The sequence below is a fragment of the Choloepus didactylus genome, chromosome 5 (assembly GCF_015220235.1).
Source record: "Choloepus didactylus isolate mChoDid1 chromosome 5, mChoDid1.pri, whole genome shotgun sequence".
Classification (NCBI taxonomy): Eukaryota; Metazoa; Chordata; class Mammalia; order Pilosa; family Megalonychidae; genus Choloepus; species Choloepus didactylus.
The window spans coordinates 165,812,112-165,833,032 of NC_051311.1; the positions used below are offsets into that span (position 1 = coordinate 165,812,112).

The 20,921-nt window shown below is 43.8% G+C and overlaps 1 protein-coding gene across 4 annotated transcripts in view; it reads right to left on the reverse strand.

Moving 5' to 3' along the window:
* Window positions 1–9,252, reverse strand: part of LOC119534666 (up-regulator of cell proliferation-like) — a 47,606-nt gene extending 38,354 nt beyond the window's left edge. For 2 of the 4 annotated variants that reach the window (XM_037837275.1, XM_037837274.1), the window contains exon 1: window positions 6,713–6,934. Coding sequence is in view for 2 of the 4 variants with exons in the window: in XM_037837274.1 (XP_037693202.1) it covers window positions 6,713–6,741 (29 nt within the window). In the remaining 2 variants the exon portion in view is untranslated. Of the gene's footprint in view, window positions 1–6,712; window positions 6,935–8,908 lie in introns of those variants that run through there. The other 2 variants (XM_037837273.1, XM_037837276.1) reach the window with 2 other exon arrangements.
* Between the last annotated feature and the right edge of the window lie 11,669 nt (window positions 9,253–20,921).

The following is a 20,921-nucleotide window of genomic DNA, read 5'->3' on the forward strand; positions in this document are numbered from 1 at the left end:
CCCATGTGGCCCTGCACAACATGTGCTGAATTCCTCCCCTGGAGTTGTGAGTATATGTAACTAACAAACTGCTGTCAGTCTTGTCTGTCCAATGTCAGGTGTCATATGCTCAGCTATCCCCAGAACCACAGGGCAGGGTGAACAGGAGGCAATTAAGACAACTGGTGTCACCGAAGAGGATGCCCAACCATGACCAAGGATGCCCAACACAACCAAGGACACAAAACCACAACCAAGGACACCCAACTATGACCAATGATGCCCATCCATGACCACCATAAAACACTTTCACCCCCAAATCAAGATTTGTTGTAAACTGACTATATCCTGACATGCCATGCCATCTGTTTCAGCCTGTGTTTGGCAGGTGATCTGTGAGGCTGTAAAGGTGGCAACTTCACGTAACCTTCCTATCAGAGTACCGCTTACCAAAGGGCTAGCCAGAGCTCTCTGGTGACTGTGTCTGGCCTAATGACTGTCAGTGGCTGCTTGGGGCTGCCATATGGACACTCTGATTGTGCACTCCCAGGATGGGCCCAGGGATGCCCTTTGTGAGGTTTACAGAAAGAAAAGAGACCTCCGCCCAGGGAGAATGATGCATGACATCCCAATTGCCTGAGTTGTTAAGGAAAGGGTAGCAGCCTTGCCCATCTCCTGTGCTACTGCTTCTCTTGCTGCTGACAGCATGCTCTCCTGATCCCCCCAAGGATACTGAGGTGCACAGTCAAGGCAGCCCATGGCCTAAGCACTGATGACAGAGGAAGGAGCATTTGGTACCAGGCCCTCCCAAAACATTGGAGGTAATACAACTGCTCTCCCGTTGCAAAACCCCTAGCCAACAAGCCTGAGCTTTGCTTGGTACTGCTGCTTACTGGCATGCCCCAAAGGGCTAATCTTACGGTCACAGGGCTTGATGGCTGCCACCCAGGCCATGGACAGGACAGAATCGCCTTATTGAATGTGGACCCTGACCTGGAGGAGACAGCCTGTCACTCCCTGGATGAGGAGGCAGCAACCCACAAGGTGAGTCGCCCATCTTCCAGAAGGTCCACACTACAGGTGATCAGATGGAGACAGAACCTGAAAGAGGCAACTTTACAAAGTTAGAAATCCAAAATACCCTGAGGGACTTCGTACAGAGAGAAAAGAGGGGGCAGAGGTAGAGCAGTCATTAGGTGATTTGCTGAGGTCCACACCAGGGTCCTTAAAAACCTCAGCTGCCCCTGTAGCAATGAAGATCCTGATCCTCAGGATTATAAGGGAAAGCAACCATGGGTACCCCTGTGGCACAGCCAAGAGGTAATTCAAACCTGACTTAAACCCAGGGTCCTTAAACGCTATAAAAGCAAACACTGCTGTGGCGGAGGCTGCTGACCCAATGATACTGATTAAGGCTCTCCGGAAGAAGAAATCTATAAATATGAGCAGAGTAGATTGGCCCTGAGACACATCCAATGACTTAGAAAGAAACCTGGATACAGGAGGAGGAAACAAACAACAAAAAAATTTTAACTGAAACAAAGTCAACAATTTAACCCAACTGGAAATCCAAAATTTACTCAAAAAATTTATAAGACAAATGTGCACCTTTACAACACAGGTTCTCCATTAACTTTTAACTTCTGCCGAAACGCACCAACTGGCAAGCCTTCATGCACTCAGTAGATACCGAGGCTCAAATTAGTGATACCCGGGGAGCCCACTAAATTTAAACCTGGTACTCTCTGTAATTTAAGAGGACAAATAGGTAGTCCTCATCTTAACCATCAGAACTACTGTCTGGCCTAAATTACCATCATCATAGTACCCGTTGTACTAATATACCCCAAAGTGGGTATATTATAATGAGTAATAAATTGTAATTAAGTCTTTGGCACTTACACATTGGCTTGACAAAAAGGGACCTCGTGGGCCCTCCAGTTAAAATAGTTATGGCAATATAAATTAAAACAGGGTCTTCAAGGATTGAAATCCAGTGTACAAGACCTATTTAGTGAAGGGATAATTATCCCCCTGCTTCTTCATTTATCATCCCAACTGGCCTGTTCTTAAATTTGGAAAGAAGGCACCTCACAGTGTTAATGTGCTGGTTCCATCTACCAAATACTCATTATTACTGAAATTACTGACTCCATCCAATAAGCAATGAGATTTTTTTTTTTTTTTGCAACAACTATTTAGCAACAGGTATGTATCCGGCTATTATCAATTTGGCTAATATGTTCTGTTCAGTGCCTATTTCAACAGCCTCTCAGCCACATTTTGCCTTTACTTCTGAAGACGTGATGTACCTTTACCTGGCTATCACAGGGTACCTCAACAGGCTTGTCATGCATACACCTTTGCAGGCAAAATCTTGCCTACAACTTTCTCCAGGAGTACAGGTATGAGATTACATTGACGATCTCCTCCTCCAAGAACACTCACTTGACACACTCCTTCAGGACATAAAAATACTGCCAAAGAATCTCACCTCTGTAAAATCCCTGAAAAGTGCTTGATAAGCCAAGGACTACTGCATCCCTGAAACGGTCAAGAAAATAGCTACCGGCCCTCTCAGCACTCACAGCGTTAATACAAGCCCAACATCCTTTGGGCTTTTTTGGGTTTTGGAGGCAATACATTCCTCATTTACAAATTTTACTTAATCTCACTGATGCTGCTACTTGCAAATCAGTCCACCAGGCATGTCCAAATTGCCATACAGCAGGCAGTCTCTAGTTAATGCCCTTGAGACATCTTCATTGTGGAGGCTTAAGTAACCTCCACTCATGCTTCCTGGAGTCTCTAGGCCACTCACGATGGCCATGAGTTGCATGGACTTCTGATGCAAGAAACTGCCCTCCTGGGGCCCATGCTACATGCCAGTAAAGTGGCGACTGCTGGAAACAGAGGCTTTCTGTACCCGGCTGCCTGTTATGTCTTGGGTCAGGAAAGCAGTACACCACAAGCTCAGGCACCAAGCTAGCAAGGCCTCCTTGCTACAGGATGGAGCCAAGCTTGGGCACTCTGACATACCACACCTGCAGGGGAGGCGCTGCCCTCCCCCCCACATCCTTAGCCCCTTGCCAGATGCCCTGATGGTAGAGAAGGGCCGCTTGGCTACTTGGCGGTCCCTTGGGATCCAATGAATGGCCAGCACTGGGAGTCTACACTTCATGTACACATCACCACCATCATATATGATGGAGCTCAGTGGAGAGTGGCTGCTTTTCATTCCTTAACCACGACAGTCCTGAGAAAGGATGGGACCTAAGGGTCCGCACAATTGTCCAAACGTAGCACTGATGCCCTGGTCAACAACTGGTCCCATCTTGAGCCACTGCCTAAGAGTTGTCCATTTTGTGGTAAAGACCTCTGGTAATCTCTTGCCTCACAGATATCCAAAATATAAATCCAGGCCACACATAGCTCTCTAGATATATCCTAAGGCTGCAACGCAAGGCCTCACCAGGACACACATTATCACCTTCAGAGTTCCAGACTTTACTGACAGGGACCAAGGCACTCGTTTCACCTCTCAGATCCCCAGTGCTGGGTTCTTGAAGGAAACATTCAAAAAGCTTCCCACAAGCCCCAGGCTGCTGATATAATTGAAAGGCTTCTCAAAGAACTCCTATTAAAGTTACAAAGTGGCACTGGGTGTCCCTAATGCCACAGGCATTAATTAGTCTCAATTCACGCTCCTTAGGGACACGCACTCCCTACACCACCACCACCCACCGCACAGGTCCCTCAATTGGCTTTATTGGCTATGAAGGGGAGCACCTCTAAAGTTCATGTTTTTGGTGACCACCTCATCGTGTGGTCCACAAATACCTACTCTGCTTCCCAGGGAGGCACTTCACCTACGCCCTGAAAGTCTCAGTTGTCACCAGGGTTTAAATTGACATCATCAGGTGTAAGGCCTAAAATTAAGGTCCAATATCATATGCTGTCTTGGCATCTGGGGAATCCTGGGAGGGCTCTGAGTGGCTTCACTGCAATTCCCTGCCCTACCCCTCACCCCAGCTCTCCTAGATAAGGCCCCTTAACCAAACAACCCCCCTTGTAAAAGGGACAAGGCGCAGCTCCTGCTTATCCCTGAGTAGCAGGTTTCACTTCCCTGCCAGCCCAGGGGATTATTCAAATAAGACACTCACCTTCTTCTTTGGGAACCAGGGGGCACCCCACCCTCTTGATACTACAAAGCCTGCCTCCCACAGCCCTGGGTGGCTAGCTCTGTTCCCAAGGGCAACCCCCTGTGTGGTGGGCAGCACACCTCCTCCTCCTTCATTTACCTCCAGGCTGTGAGTCTATGTGACTAATAAACTGCTGTCAATCTCATCTGTTCAGTGTCACATGCCCTGGGCTTGGCCATCCCCAGAACCCTAGAGGGGAAATCCCTCCCTCACCAATGGGGTGAATCAGGTCAGTTAAAACAGCTTCTGTATGACAATTTGCACCTATTATGAAAGAGGCATTTCAAATTAGTAGAGAGAGAAGGAACTAGTCAATAAATTGGGTCAGAGCTGGTAGAGGGTAGAAGGTAGAACACTTTCTCTCATCATTCATTACAACTAATTCCAAGAGGCTTCAAGACTAAATGTAAAACAAAACGACAGAGACAAGCAATCAATCACATAAGGAATGCCGGCAAATCAGTAAGAAAAGGAAAGCCACAGAAAATTCAAAACAAGGACATACGAAGGGCCAAAAACTGTAAAAAGATACTCAGCCTCATCAATAAGCAAGAAAAAATGCAAATATAGAAGAGATCTAAGTTTTCACCCATCAGACAGGCAAAACTTTTAAAGTCTCATGTCATGTGTCAGGGGGTGCAGGAAACCCCTCAAATCTGGTGATGGAAGAGTAAGATAGTACAACCATCTATTAGGATAATTTGATAGTTTCAATTAAAAAATGAGCAGGTCATCTGACCAAGAAGTCCAATTTTTTTGTGTCTAGAGGGACACACACATGTTCAGCATTACCTTACAGAAAAAAAAACCAGAAACATTCTTAGTTAAATAATAGTAACCATTCATGAAATAATATGCAACTGTTAATATTTACGTAGATCTGTTCCTTGTTCTGATATGTAAAATATTCCAAGGCATATTGTTGAGCGAATAGACTGCAGAATAATATGACAGCATTTACACACACACACACACACAAAATCCACACACACTAAAAAACAAAAACAGAGAAATAAACAAATATCTAAATGCTAAGGAAAAAGTCTAGACCGGGAGGGAGGATTTTGTTGTGTCTACAAGGCTGTCTCCAAGACAAAATGAAAAATACACCAAGATTTTAAGAGTGACAGCCTCAACTCACTCAGATTACATTCTATTTTTATTTTGTTTTCTACTTTTTTTTGTTTTTCAAATTATCTATTAAACAATCTGGAAAAACAAAACAGTATTTTTTGCATAGGTAAGCCAGGTTTGTTATGGAAACTGCAGGAACTAGCCCTCTAGGGAGGGGCAGCTACTGCAGGTGGAAATGCAAACCTGGAAATTCAGGAGTATGGATGGTTGTAACATTAAGGCTAAAAGCTCCTTCCAGAATCTGATGAAGAATTTTTAATAAGGTTGATTGTAAATGTTGGAAAATAGATGGAGGTGATGGTAGCACATTACTGTAAGGGTAGCTAACAGTGCTGAATTATGTGTGTGACTGTGGGTAAAAGGGGAAGTTTAGGGTTGTGTGTGTCACTAGAAGGAAAGCTGGAGGATAAAACATGGGACTGTAAAACAGAGAACCCTGTTGTGGACGATGACTGTGGTTAACTGTACAAACATAAGAATGTTCTTACATGAACTAGAACAATTATATGTCACTATTATAAAATGTTAATAATAGGGTGGTATATAAGAAAAATACATCTAATGCAAACTATGGACTATAGTTAAGAATAACTGTAATATTCTTTCATAAATTATAACAAAGGTACTATATCAATAAGTGTCAATAGCAGTTATAAGGTGTATGGAATTTTTCTTTTTGAAGCAATGAGAATGTTCTCAAATTGATTGTGGTGATGAATGCACAACTGTGACTATACCAAGAGCCACTGATATACGGTGTATATTAAAAACTGGTTAAAAAAAGAAAAAGAATCTGATGAAGGCTACAGACCTCGGTCCTAGGAAAACACGAACCATCTCCAAAAATGTAGGGAACACAGGGATCCCAGAAGCCCATCCATGAACTGTAGACCCTAGGGATAAGAATACCTAATTTTTTTAGATGACAGTTCACGCCACAGAAATGGATGCCATTATGCAGACACAGAATGTTGAGATTAGCGGACATTGACCAGAGAACACAACAAAACCCCACAATGAAGGAGTGGGCAGAGGAGCTGGTCAGGCAAGTAAGGGGCAGTCTGAACAGTTGCAAGAAAGCCAGGCAAGGGTGAAAGACAAGAGAGGAGGGCTGTACGGAGTGGGAGCCGGTAAACAGTGTAACATTCTTCTGAAATTGCAGGAAGAGCAATGTCAGGAGAGGGCAGGGATGGAAACCAGATGGTAACAGGTTGATGAGCAGATGGCACTTGTCCTTCATCTCTCCTGACTTTACTGCCTCCTCCAACTGCTGTCAGGTGGATTTTCCTAAAGTTCCCATGTGATACGCTGTTCCCCCTGCTTAAAAACAGCCTCAGTGACACCTCGCTGTCCACAAAGGAAGTTCCAGTGCAGCCTGCAGGCCAGGTCCCACGCACCTGCCCAAGCCTCCTGGCTCCAGACTCATCTTCACTTAGCTCCAAATGACTGTAGATCCTTTCTCAAATATGTCTTCCTTCTTGCCATTTCTTTTAGCACAAATTGGTAGGGTCCTCAGAAGATGTCAGGATTTCTTCTTTCCTTCCCATCTCTCTCATGGAGATGATCATGGAGGAAAGAACACTGGTTTTGGAGACTTCTTCTTTATTAACAGTCCAGCCAGAAATCATCATTTCCCTCCCACCCCTGCCCCGTATCTCTGTATTTGTTCCCCGTAACACCTAATCAAATCAGCTTAATGTTTGCTGATCAATTGAGTGAGACAGACAAGGGGACCTCAAGAGGGAAGCCAGTCCAGTGGTTATGTCCGTTCCAGTCCCAAATTTCTATACAACATAATAAATGCTTACTTTCCCCCATAAACTGAAATAAAGCATATTGAAAGTTTTGTGACCCCAGCTTTCCAATGGATACGAAGAAAATTATAGATAGTTATAGATTGTGGACACATGAGGTAACTCACAAATCTTAAATATTAAATCTGCACTAATGCCACCTACTACAGGGGCATAACTTAGGCCCTAATTGAGAAGGGGACCACCGAGCATTAAGTTTACCTCCGAGCCACGTCCAAGCAGTGTGCTTGGGTGCCAGATGCCTAACTGACTTCACTAGCCAAAATGCATCACAGTTTTGAAGAAAAGCATCAGGTCAGCCCTACACAGGCTCTGATGCCACGGTTGCTGTTGTCACAAGGTCCACTGTGCCTCACCCTTCCCTGACAAATGGGGCAGGAATGCAGTGAGACCTTGAACCCCTGGGTGAATTGGCCTGACCTTTCTAGGGATGGGCTGTTGTTTATTCGGTTTATATGCTCAAAGTACCAGGTACTCGGCTGGCAATAAAAGACCCAGTATGAGGAGTGATGACTATCCCCCCCAAGCCCAGAAAGGCAGCTGGCAGATGTCAAGACAGGGGTGGCGCATGGAGGTTGGGATTCAAATCCTTACATGCTCTTTAAAGTTCATTTCCCTGAGCCAATCCACTCCACAGCTCTGGTCTCATCTGGGAAAAAGCCATAATCCCACAGTGATCCACAGGCTAGCTGGTAATAGCTGGAAAAGCCCTTGTGGACTGTAAAGACTTTCATTGCTATCACAGTCACCAGGTCTAAGACCCTCTGAATGGGGGACCACAGTCAAATGAAGTGGTGACCTTGGGGTCTAACGTTCCTCCTCGGTAAAATGATCTTCTTGGATTAAAATCTGTCAATCCCAGATCTCATGACCTAGTAAAATTACCAAAACACAGAAAAGGAAAAACTGATGGCTTTAGTTTTATTTTGCCAAGGGAGAATTTTTTTTTTAATAACAAACTATGTTTGTCATCATTTCCTACAATAAAAAAACAAAACAAAACAAAACACATTAACCAGTAAAAAAGTAGAATGGAGACGATGTCAGAATAAAGCACAGCCCCCCTGAGGAAGGGCCGTGGGTAACAGCGCAGACCCCAGGAGATCCTGGAAGCGACTCGTGACTGATTCCGTGACATTCAGGATACGTCCTAATGTCTGTGAAAAGCGGGCATCAACTCCCAGTGAGCGCAAGTGAAAAACTGAGATAAATGTCAGAAGCAGGAGGCCCTGCGTATTCGGCGCCCGCGGTGAAGCCGCTTCCAGGCCTCCGCGCAGCTCCCCAGGGGATGCGATGACACATCTCCCCGCCCGCCCCGAGGCCCCGCGCCAGGCCCCAAGGCCCGCACCCTGCCAGCCCGGCCCCGCACCCCGCGGCCCCCGCCCCGGACGCTGCACCCCACCAGCCGGGCCCCGCAGCCCGCGGCCCCCGCACCAGCCCCGCACCAGGCCCCACACTCGCCCTCCGCCCGGGGCCTGCCGCGCCGCTCTCCCTCGCTCCCCTGCCGCGCCGCCTGCGCTCCGACCCCGGCCCGGGCCCTCCCCACCCGCACCGGCGCGGGGGCCGCTCCCACACCCGGGCCCACCCGACGGCTCCCACCCGGCAGCCGCCCAAGGTCGGCGGGGACGGACTCCGGCCGGAAGGGCCGGCGGGCCAGGGCGGGCGCCCCTGCGGTCGGGGTCGGAGGCCGGGGTCCGAGACCCGCAGCTTCCCCGGCCCGTCTGTGTCCCGGGTCCCGCAGGAGATGGCGCGGCCCGACCCTGGGATCGCCACACTCACCCGGGAGACGCCATGAGCGCGGCGAGGTCTCGGCGCGGCGCCTCCTCCGCTTCCTCCGCGCGGCGACTCCGCGCCGGGGAGGGGCCTCCGCCCGCCAGCCTGTGCGCCCCGCGGCCGGCCGCGCTCCAGGCGGGGTGGGGGGGTGTCGGGGACAGGCGGGGATCGGGCCCGGGCGGGCAAAGGGTCAGGGCCTGGGGTGCGGGTGGGTCGGGCCGAGAGGTTCCGGGGCCCGGCGAAGGGTCGGGGGTCCCGGGGCCGGGCAGGTTTGGGGAGGATCCCGGGCGGCCTGGGGCCAGGGTCAGCGCACCGCCCCAGCCCGCCCGGGCGCCCGAGTCCGAGCTGTGCCGGGGCCACGAGCCAGCTGCGGACCGGGGCCAATTCCACATCTCTCTGGGATTCGGGTTTAATTTCCGTAAGAAAAGCCTTTTGTTGAGTCCTGGAATGTAAGGCATTGTTATTACTATTAAACTACGCTAACCTTCCTGGTTCATTAGTTACTGTGTGGTCTTGGACAAGTTTCCTCTCTGAGCCTCTGTTAACCTTTGTAAAATGTGTGTAATTCGCATTGTGAAGCCCTGAGGAATGTAAGACATTTTTATTCTTCTTTATATCGTATTGGTTAGCAACAGTAATAATACTATAATACAATAACGATGAGTCTAGAATTCCAGTGGGGGTGGAGGAGTTCATAAAGCCACCCACGAACTGTATGTACTTGGGCAAGTAATTTTTGAGCCTTAATTCCTGTCTTTGCAAAATGAGATATTCAGAGATAACTGAGCTCTCCTAAGTGAAAACACTTAAGAAAAAGCTCTGGACAAAAAAAAAAAACAAAAATGAAAAAAAATCTCTGTACAAGTGTAAACCACTGTTAACATTTTTGTGTTATTATATTGTTGAAAGACAAAACAGAGTTGAGTTTGTAGACCACAGCATTTTATTTGGGACACCAAAGTTTTGCTGCAGCAAGATACCTAGATCACTTGCAAGAACAGAAGTAGCTTCCGGGTTCTAGGGACAGCAAATGATTTTTATGGACATAAAAAGGAAGTCAGGTTGACTCCTATTGATTGGATGGAGAGTTTGTCTGTCTTATAGGGATGTGTTTAGGGCAGGTGGGCTTTACTTTGAATTGGGTCAAATCTAATGAACTAGGGGCTTCATCAGCTACTGGGTAAGCTGCCTTGGAGGGGATTTCAAATTTCAAAAGATTAAGAGGAGACTTGAGAAAATTCAAAGAGGAAGTAGGGCGTGGATTTTTTTGTTTTTGTTATTTTTGTTTTTGTTTTAGCTCTGAGGGCTCCCCAGGGCTTTCTCTATACATTTTTATCAATATTAAATATTATTAATAAATTTTTTTTTACTCTTAATTATAGCAAAAAGCAAACCAGGGATTGAAATCCTTGACACTGGAGCCAGAAAACCACTTACCAGCTCTGTGATCTCAGGCAAGATAGAACCTTCCCAAGGCCACAGTGTCCTCACTTGAAAAATGAGGATAATAATAAGTCCCTTCCTCTCTGTGAGGATTAAATAAGTTAATATTTGCAAAGTGGTTAGGACTTTGCCTGTCACATGGTCTCTTTCCCTATCTGGAGAAGCCATTCTACTTTTCTGAGCCTCCTGGTCTCCTTCAGTATAATGGAAGCTCACAATTGCTTTCTTGAGTTCAGAAAATGATTAATGCTCAGTATATTAGAGCTGATATATACAGCCAAAGATCCAAATCCCAAGAAAACCAGGATTAGGAAGGGTTTTGGGAGTAGGCAAAATCTAAAGTAGCCTGATGGAAGGCTGGAATGTGCCACTGGAATATCGGATGTTATGATAATTTTTTTTTTTTTTTTTTAATAAGCTGTTTTTGCTTCCTAGGCTGCTCAAGCAAATACCATGCAATGGATTGGCTTAGGAATTTATTAGCTTATGCTTTTGAGGCTAAAAGAAAGTCCAATCAAGGCATCATCAGGCAATGCTTTCTTCCTGAAGACCGTCATTCTGAGGCCAGCTGCCAGCAATCCTTGGCTTCTCTGCCACATGGCAAGCCACGTGGCGGCATCTCCTTGTCTCTCTCTTCTCTTCTGGGTTTCTTTGATTTCAGCTTCTTGCTTCTGTGACTGGCTCTCTCTCTCTCTCTCTCTCTCTCTCTCTCTGTCTGAATTTCATTCTGCTTATAAAGGACTCCAGTAATAGGAGTAAGACCCATCCTGAATGAGGTGAGTGACACCTTAACTGAAGTTAGCCTTATCAAAAGGCCCTACTTCCAATGGGTTCACACCCATAGGAATGGATTAAATGTAAGAAAAAATTTCTGGGCTACATACAGCTTCAGATCACCACATTCCACCCTCTGGATCCCAAAAAGACATGTTCTTTATGCAAAACACATTCATTCCATCACAATATACCAAAAGTCTTAAGTCATTTCAGAAACAATGCTTAGTACAATGTCTTATCAAAATCAGTTATAGGTATATTCTGTCCTGGGGCACAATTCCCCTCCATCTGTGGACCTATGAAAACTAGAGAACAAGTCATTTGCTTCCACTATACAAGGGAGGGATAAGCATAGAATAAAAATTCCCATTCCCATGGGGAGAAGTCAGAAGGGAAACAGGGGTCATGTTCAAAAAACAGTTCCAAATACCAGCAGGGCATACTCCATTAGATTTCAAGGTCCAATCATCTAATAATTCCAAGAGTCATCTATAGAATGATGGATTGTCCTCTGAGCCTGGTGTAGTAGCAGCCCCACCCCTTCCAAATGCTTGCCCAGCAGCCATGCTTTTCCCAAACACTAGGGTGAGGGCTCCACCCTCAGAATGGAGGCCAGGCTCTCTGCAATCCTCGGGACACAGGATCAACCCTCTTGGAACACTGGGTGGCAGCATTCTTCCTGAAGAAACAGGGCAGAAGACCCACCCTCTCCAGGTGCTGGGGCAGACTCTCCCTCTCCACACACATGGGTGGGCCTGCTCTCTTGATCTGAGAAGATGTCTTTGGTCCAGAACTCAACTTCCACAGTTCTGCCCTTAAATTGATTTTTCCTTCAGTCTGTCCCTTTTAGTCCAGGCTGGCAGTAGTTCTGTTCATACAAATTATGCAAAAAGCCTGTCGATTTTGCATGTAGTTCACAGGGGTCCAAACCATCAGACAATAGGACTTTCCATGGATTCTTCCTGGATAATTTCACCTCTAATCCTGAGTTGCTTAGAAATTGCTGACTGATCCCATGTTCAGTTAAACCTTCACATGAAGCACTGTTCTCTGGGGACTTGCTTTCTGAAAACTCAGAATTTTCCAAACATCATTTTCTGGTTTATTTGTGCCCAAGAGTCCAGTTCTCAGCATATCCCTTTCCTCTCACATTTTACTATAAGCTGTAAGGAGAAAGCAGGCTGTTTTTTCCACACTTAGCTTGGAAATCTCCTCAGCTAACTACCCAATTTCTTTACTTCTGCCTTCCATCCAATATCAGAACTCAATTTCACCAAGTTCCCTGCTGCTTTAAAACAAGGATTGCCTTTCTCCCAGTTTCCAATAACACATTCGTCATTTCCTTCTAAGGCCTCAGTGGAAGTACCTTTAGCATCCATGTTTTATGAACAGTCTCTTCAAAGCAATCAAGGCCTTTTCTATCAAGCCCCTCACTGTTTTCCGGCCTCTACCCATTACCCAATTCCAAAACCGTTTCCACATTTTTGGTATTTGCAATAGCAGCACCCCACTCTCCTAGTACCAAAATCTGTTTTAGTTTCCTAGGCTGCTCAAGCAAATATCATGAAATGAGTCAAGTTAGACAATGAGAATTTATTTGCGCATGGTTTTCTAGCTAAAAGAAAGTCCAAATTAAGGTGTTATAAAGGTGATGCTTTCTCCCTATAGATGGGCTTTCTGGGGCTGGCTGCCAGTGATCCCTGGCTCCCCTGTCACGTGGCAAGGCGCATGGCAGCATCTCCCCAACTTCTCCCTTCTCGTCCAGGTTCCAAAAATGTCCAGCCTCTTGCTTCCTCTGGCTCTTTCTCTCTCTGTGTCTGAATTTCATTCTCTTTTAATTATTAGAGCATGACTCCAGTAATAGGATTAAGACCCATCCTGAGTGAGGTGGGTCACAACTTAACTGAAGTCACCTCTTCAAAAGGTCCTCCTTAAAATGGGTTCACACCCATAGGAATGGATAAAATTTAAGAACATGTATTTCTGGGGTATATACAGCTCCAAACTACCACATAAGCTTGTTGGTTTTTAAAATACATTTTAAAAAATAAGTCATACAAGTTCAGTAAAATTAATTGTCCTTCCTCCACATGAGTTTCAGTGCCTATGTGAGATTCATTGCATGGTATTATTGGAGATAAATACTGCTGCCAGTATTTGTTTACAGGGAATGTGGGCAATAAACATCCTTGTGGCCAAAACTCCTATATTCTTCCATGATTGTATTCTTAACCCAAATTTCAAGGAGTTGAGTTTCTGGGTCAAAGGCTATCAGTATATATATATAATCTGTATATGTGTACACCGATTGCTCTCCCAGCATGCTCACTAACACTGAATGACAGTGCCAGTTTGCCAAAACCCCCTTTATCTCTAAATTTTACAATTATTTTTATCATTGCCAATTTGATACATTAAGATCAGTATTTCACTATAATTTTAACTTGCATTTTTCTGAAGAAGGACTATCGCAGTAGAGATGAAGCTTTAAACTCAGGAACTAACTGCAAGCATCTCAAAATCAAACAGAAAAGGCTTTTCTTTTATAGGTTGGGAGGTGGAGGCAGGAATTTGGGCAAGCAAATATATAGATCAGTGGGGTCTCACATGAAAAGTGTCTCTTTTTGGTCAGCTGACTCTCAGGATAGTGGAAGAGGGCACATATCCAGCATTTTAGTGCTTGCTCAGGCTCGGAGGAAAATAGAGTTAAGGGGCTTGTGGGGAGGAGAGAAGCCTGGCTAAAGTTTATTTGAGAAAAAGCAGAGGGTAAGAAATGAGCACTTGGTGAATGTTCAGACAGAGAGAAAGAGCCAGAGGAAACAAGAGAGTGGACATTGATGAACCTGGAAGAGAAGTGAGACAATGAGGAGATGCTGCCATGTGCCTTGCCATGTGGCAGGGGAGCCAAGGATCACCAGCAGCCAGTCCCAGAAGGCCCATCTACAGGGAAAAGGTATTATTTAAGACAGACAAAGTCCATAAACATGATTAGGAATGGAATAAGAATCACTGTGAGATTGAGGTTGGTAGGGATAGTTTCCAGGAGTGGGCTGGCCTTTCCATTCCTTTGGCTTTGAAGGACTTGCTGTTGAGAACGCTGCTAGACTGACAGCTGTTGGAGGGTTTTAGAGAACAGGCATTTAACAAGAGATAAACCCAAGACTACCATAGAAGAAATAGTTATTAAAGAGAGTAAAACCAAGGTTTGAAGTTTGGAGGGAGCAAATGGAGAAAATTCTAAGGTATTGGACCAAAGCATCTTTAGATGTTGGCCTGAGACAGCAAAGGCAAACCAATGAATGTTTCAGTTTATGGTCTAAATATTTTTGGTGCTGGCATAGACATCAGAGAGGTTTCAGGGAGCACATGCACAGCAGTCACTTTATATATATATATATATATATATATATATATATATATATATATATATATATTTGTTAATAAAAATGATTCTATTAGACTTAAAGCACTTGCTATGAAATAAAAACTTTTTGTTACAGTGCTTAATTTTAAAAAGCTTACTCTATATTTTATCAGGTAATTAAAGCTTTTCATTAAATGTTATTTAATTAATTTCCCATTCACTGCATAACTGCATTGTCTCTCCAGTACATGTATAGTTAGTCCTACTTGGCAATCCAAGAGGCTGTACTCAAGTACCCCCGGCATAAACAGTATGGCGGAAATATCTTCTTGCTTGTCTGTGTAAGACAATCTCTTTTATGCCAGGGGAATTATTTTGGGAAAATGATTCATATCACATTTTGGCCTCATTACAGTTTTGTTTTTTTTTTATTAAATTCAGTTTTATTGAAATACATTCACACACCATACAATCATCCATGATATACAATCCACTGTCCACAGTATGATAACATAGTTATGCGTTCATCACCACAATCTATCTCTGAACATTTTCCTTACATCAGAAAGAACCAGAACAAGAATAAAAAATAAAAGTGAAAAAAGAACACCCAAATCATCCCCCCATCCCACCCCATTTGTCCTTTAGTTTTTATCCCCATTCCTCCACTCATCCATACACTAGATAAAGGGAGTGTGATCCACAAGGTCTTCACAATCACACTGTCACCCCTTGTAATCTACATTATTATATAATTGTCTTCAGGAGTCCAGACTGCTGGGTTGGAGTTTGGTAGTTTCAGGTATTTACTTCTAGCTATTCCAATACATTAAAGCCTAAGAGGTGTTATCTATATAGTGCATAAGAATGTCCACCAGAGTGACCTCTCGACTCCATTTGGAATCTCTCAGCCACTGAAACCATTTCGTCTCATTTTGCATCCCCCTTTTGGTCAAGAAGATACTCTCAGTCCCACGATGCCGGGTCCACATTCATCCCCGGGAGTCATACTCTCACAGCAGTCACTTTTAAGCATTGCACAGAGGCCTCTTGTGTAAGCAGAACCATGTCTAATCTCAGGTGATTGTACAGGTCCACATGCTGGATTTCCCGGAGTTCTCTGAAGATGATGTTGGTGATTACAGTAAGATTGTCCACAGTTCTGGTTATCTCCCAGAGCAGAGCATGGGAAATGTAGAAGTTTGGCAAACTTCCTGGGTGGCCCACACAGCTGCAGCTTCAGACACGAAGGTTGCCCATGCGTGTTCTGCTATAGCAGTAAAGTCTTTTAAGGTCAATCTTGAGAAAGGAATGCTGCAGCCTCCTTCCAGGGCTGGGATTCTGAGCTAAGCTTATAGATGTAACAGAGACCTTAAACAGGGAGCCTCCATGTAAGGTTTTCAGTTGGGGTGGACTTCCATTCAGACTAGCTTTTGTATCTTTTTAGTTGAGAAACATGAATCCATAGTGGGGCCCCCTGGAGTTTGGCAGCAGTGTTAGTGTTATAGAGGATGATGTAAGGACCTCTCCAATGGAATTCAAGATTAGTTTTTCTGGTGATGTCACTTCCAGAGAACTAAGTCTCCAATATCTAGGTTGTGGAGTGGTTTGAAGGGAAGAACTGGAGAAAAGCATCCTGAACCTATTGATGATAAGTATGGGCATAATTAAGAAGTGCCTTGCGGTATTTCAGAATGTCTGATTTAACCAGGTTAGAATCATTGAGGGCCTAGGAAGAACAGGGAATTTTCATAGGTTGGTCAGTTATTATTTTAGTATGGGGACAGCAGGAGCGGACCAGAGGGCAACCACGGCTAAGAGTAAAACCTTATTCCATGGGAGGCTGAGTTCTTTGATCAGTTTAACAAGCTTTACTTTTTTTTTTTCCCACACTCATTCATTGTTTTTTTTAACTTTAACAAAAAATTAAAAAAACAAACAATAAAAAACAACATTTCAAACAAAACCAAAACAAAGGAATAAGAAGAAACAAGTAACTTAAAATAACGACATTGCTTCCAACATGTTCCTACCCTACCCCAAGAAAATAACCAGACTATAACCCAACAAAGGAATAAGAAAAACAAATAACCTAAAATAACTACATTTCTGCAAAATTATTCCTCCCATATCCCCCAGAAATTAACAAACAATAGTCATTCCTGAGCATTCCCATAACAATAAGTTTACCCTCCATAACTTATCTAACAAGCTCTACTTTTAATAGTCTACTAGCTGTCTCAATCATTCCACATGACTGGGGATGAAAGGACAATGTAATTTGGGGGATAAAGGAAGAACTTGGATTCTCAGTTTATCAGTGAAATGAGTCCCTCAGACACTTGAAAGAGCCAGTGAACTCACCATGTGGAGAACATTCATCTGAATAAAAGTTTAGCAACGGTAGTGGAAGTTGCCCCTGTTATAAGGCAAAGCTTCAAGCTAATGACAGAATATATTATATGATGGTAAGTACATATTTATAACCTTGAAATTTAGGAGGTAAGTAAAATATAATTGCCAATGGATAAAATTTCCTAAACATCTGTATATTAATAAAGTTTTTTAGATAAATGATGTGAATCCCCAATTGAAAGCCACTGACCTAGAATACACTGGATTTAAATTAAGGAAGTAAATGGCAACCAAGTTAGCATTTTAAAAAATAGTTGAAATTATGACTGAAAACATTATATTGCTGGTGCCTAATATCAGGCAAAGCAGCACCAAGACTTCAATAAACAATAGACAAGTGAAGACACTGACAAATCTCTAGGAAATTTACATAATTTTTGCATAATTAAATAGTTATATTAACATTTTACCCATATAAGTTTAAACTAGGGAAGGCAAGGCAATTTTTTTTTTAATTTAGCAATACTTCCCATGCAATTTATACAATTTTAAATAATCCTAAATTTTTTTGGCACCTCTCTTGTCTTTGTGAAGGAAATCCCAAAGTCACTTTTAGGAATAAAAGATGCAGTTTAGGATTAGATCTTTGGAAGGCAAATTGTCAAAACTTGTCAGGAGTTTGAACACTTGGTTAAATAGGACCAGGGTCACTGAAAAATGGAACTTCACTACTTATTTAACCAAAGTGACAATAAAAGATTATAAAAGTAAATATAGGAAATAACATGATTGTTAAAAAAATGTTTTTAAACAAAAACTTTAGCTCTTTTAAAAGTGAGAAGACTTGGTTCTTTTAAATAATCAAGGACATGATAAAGTCAACATAAAGCACAGAAAATTATTCTGATAAGATGCAGAATCTTTGGCTTCTAGGCAGATGACTCAGATGGTGAAGAAAAATCTTTTAGAACCTCTTATTAAGAGCAGACAAAAATCAAAACAGCATGGTACTGGCATAAAGATAGACATATTGATCAATGTAATTGAATTGAGAGTTCAGAAATAGACCCTCACATCTATGGTCAATTGATTTTTGACAAGGCAGCCAAATCCACTCAACTCGGACAGAACAGTCTCTTCAATAAATGGTGCTCAGAGAACTGGATATCCATATCCAAAAGAATGAAAGAGGAGCCATATCACACAACTTATACAAAAATTAATTCAAAATGGATCAAAGACCTAAATATAAGAGTCAGTACCATAAAACTCCTAGAAGAAAATGTAGGGAAGCATCTTCAAGATCCTGTGATGGGCAGTGGTTTTTAGACCTTAGGCCCAAAGCACAAGCAATGAAAGAAAAAATAGATAAACGGGACCTCCTCAAAATTGCATACTTTTATTTTTCAAAGGACTTTGTCAAGAAGGTGAAAAGGCAGTCAACTCAATGGGAGAAAATATTTGGAAACCACCCGTTTCAGTTTGCTAAAGCTGTTGGAATGCAATATACCAGAAGTGGGTTGGCTTTTTCAATGGGAATTTATTAGGTTACAAATTTACAGTTCTAAGTCCATGAAAATGTCCAATTTAAGGCCTCAAGAGGAAGATGTCTTCTCTTAGGAAAGTCTGCTGGCATCTGAGGTTCCTCTGTCACATGGGAAGGCACATGGCAATGTCTGCTTGTCCTCTCCAAAGTGTCTCCGAGCTTCTATGGGTGTTTTCTCCTGGGTTCTGGTTTCAATGGCTCTCTCCAAAATGTCTTTGCCTTTTATCCTCTCATAAAGGACTCCAGTAAAGGATTGAGACCCACCTTGAATTGGGTGGGTCACATCTCCATGGAAACAACCTAAACAAAATGTCACACCCACAATAGGTCTGCACCCACAGGAATGGATAAAAGAACATAGGCGTTTTTGGGGTGCCTAACAGACTCAAACCAGCACACCACCTATCTAATAAAGGTTTAATATCCCAAATATTTAAAGAAATCTAAGAACTCAACAGTAAAAAGACAAACAACTCAATTTAAAAATGGGCAAAAGACATGAATATATATTTTTCCAAAGAGGAAATACAAATGGCTAAAATCACATGAAAAGATACTCATCTTCACTAGCTGTTAGGGCAATGCAAATCAAAACCACAATAAGATATCATCTCACACCTCTAGAATTGCCACTATTAACAAACAGAAAACTACAAGTGTTGGAAAGGATGTAGAGAAACAGGAACACTTATTCACTGCTGGTGAGAATGTAAAATGGTACAGCCTTTGTGGAAGACAGTTTGGTGGTTCCTCAAGAACCAGAATAGAACTGCCATATAATTGGCAATCCTGCTGCCAGGTATATACCCAGAAGATCTGAAAGGAAGGACTCAAATAGACATTTGCACACCAATGTTCATAGCAGCATTACTCACAATTGTCAAAAGATGGAAGAAACCCAAATGTCCATCAACTAATGAATGAATAAACAAAATGTGGTATATGCATACAGTAGAATATTACTCAGCTGTTAGAAGGAATGAAGTCCTGATGCATACAACAACATGGTTTAACCTGGAGGACATTACACTGAGTAAAAATAAGCCAGAAACAAAGGAACAAATATGGTATGATCTCACTAATATGAACTAAATATAATGAGCAAACTCAGGGAGTTATTACCTAGAATATAGGTTACCAGAATAGAACGAGTATAGAGAATGGGTAACTGATGCTTAATTTGTACAGGATTTTAAAGTAAGTTTGATTGAAAATGTTTGGAAATGGATACAGGGGATGGTAGCACATTATCATGTAAATTACAGTGATGACTCATGTGTGATCTTGGTTGAAATGGGATGATTAGGGTCATGTATTGTCACTAGAAAGAAAGCGAGAGGAGAAACTAAGAAGGCGGCTAGGTGAGACAGGGCAAAAAAATACCTCCGTGAAAAACACTAGATAAAAACCAGAAAGTGACCCAGAATACCAGCTACAGCGATGCGCCAGCTGGATGAGGTCTCCTAGTTCCAGAGGGGCTGTATACTGGTGAAACTGGGAGTCTGAATTCTGAAACGAGTGAGTAAGCTGGCTGGAAGACACGCAGACACGCGGCAGTCTGGGGAAGCCAGGGTTCGGTGTTTGGAGACCAACTGGCTCTTTAAAAAAAATAATAATAAAAGGGAAAAACCCAGGAGCGGCTGCAGCTGCAATAGTGGGAACCACGCAGTAAAACACAGCAAGAAGGGGCTGGGCCGGCCTCTCGGTGTCTGGCTGGGAAGATAGCCTGCTGCAGATACCCTTGGGGCTGGGGGAATGGAGGGGGGAGCTGGAAGCAGAAAGAAACCCCACAGCTAGCAGCTAGCTCCCCAGAGGGCTGGATAAATTCCTGCCCAGGGCCGTGCCCACAGCCCAGAGCTCCGCCAGTTGTCCCAGAGCTGGGAAGGAGGAACTGTGCGAGGAGGAGGGGGTTGAGACGCCCTGTTCAGCCATTTTTGCTTCAGGCTGAGAGCACGCTGCTGCACAGCCAGCAGCCCGGGGCTTCCCTTGAGGGACGGTGTGCACTGGTGACATAGCACGGCATTCCCTCGGCTGAGCTCCTGGAGGATCACGGCTGGGAGGGGGGCCCTGCTCAGAGAACCCAGGTATGCTATACCAAGTCCAGTGGTTTGTGAGACAGTGAGAGAGAGGGGCTGGGGCTGAAATGAAATGAAGGCTTAGACTCTTGCAGTGGCCTTGAATCTCTGGGAACCTGGGGGATTTGAATATTAGAACTGCCCTTCCTCCCTGGCCACCCATACACGCGCCCCACATTCAGGGCGGACGGTTCCAGCAACACACCCAAACTGAGTTCTCCAACTGAACCCTGCAAGAATCATTTCCCCACACACCGCAGGAACAAAGTTGAGAACTGACTTGAGGGGTACAGGTGACTCACAGATGCCATCTGCTGGTTTGTTAGAGAAAGTGTACGTCACCAATCTGTGTTTCTGAAAAATTAGATTGATATCCTTTTTTTTTTTTTTTTACAATTTGAAAGAAACCTATCAAGCAAAACAAATGCCAAGAGGCAAAAAACAACAGAAAATCTTAAT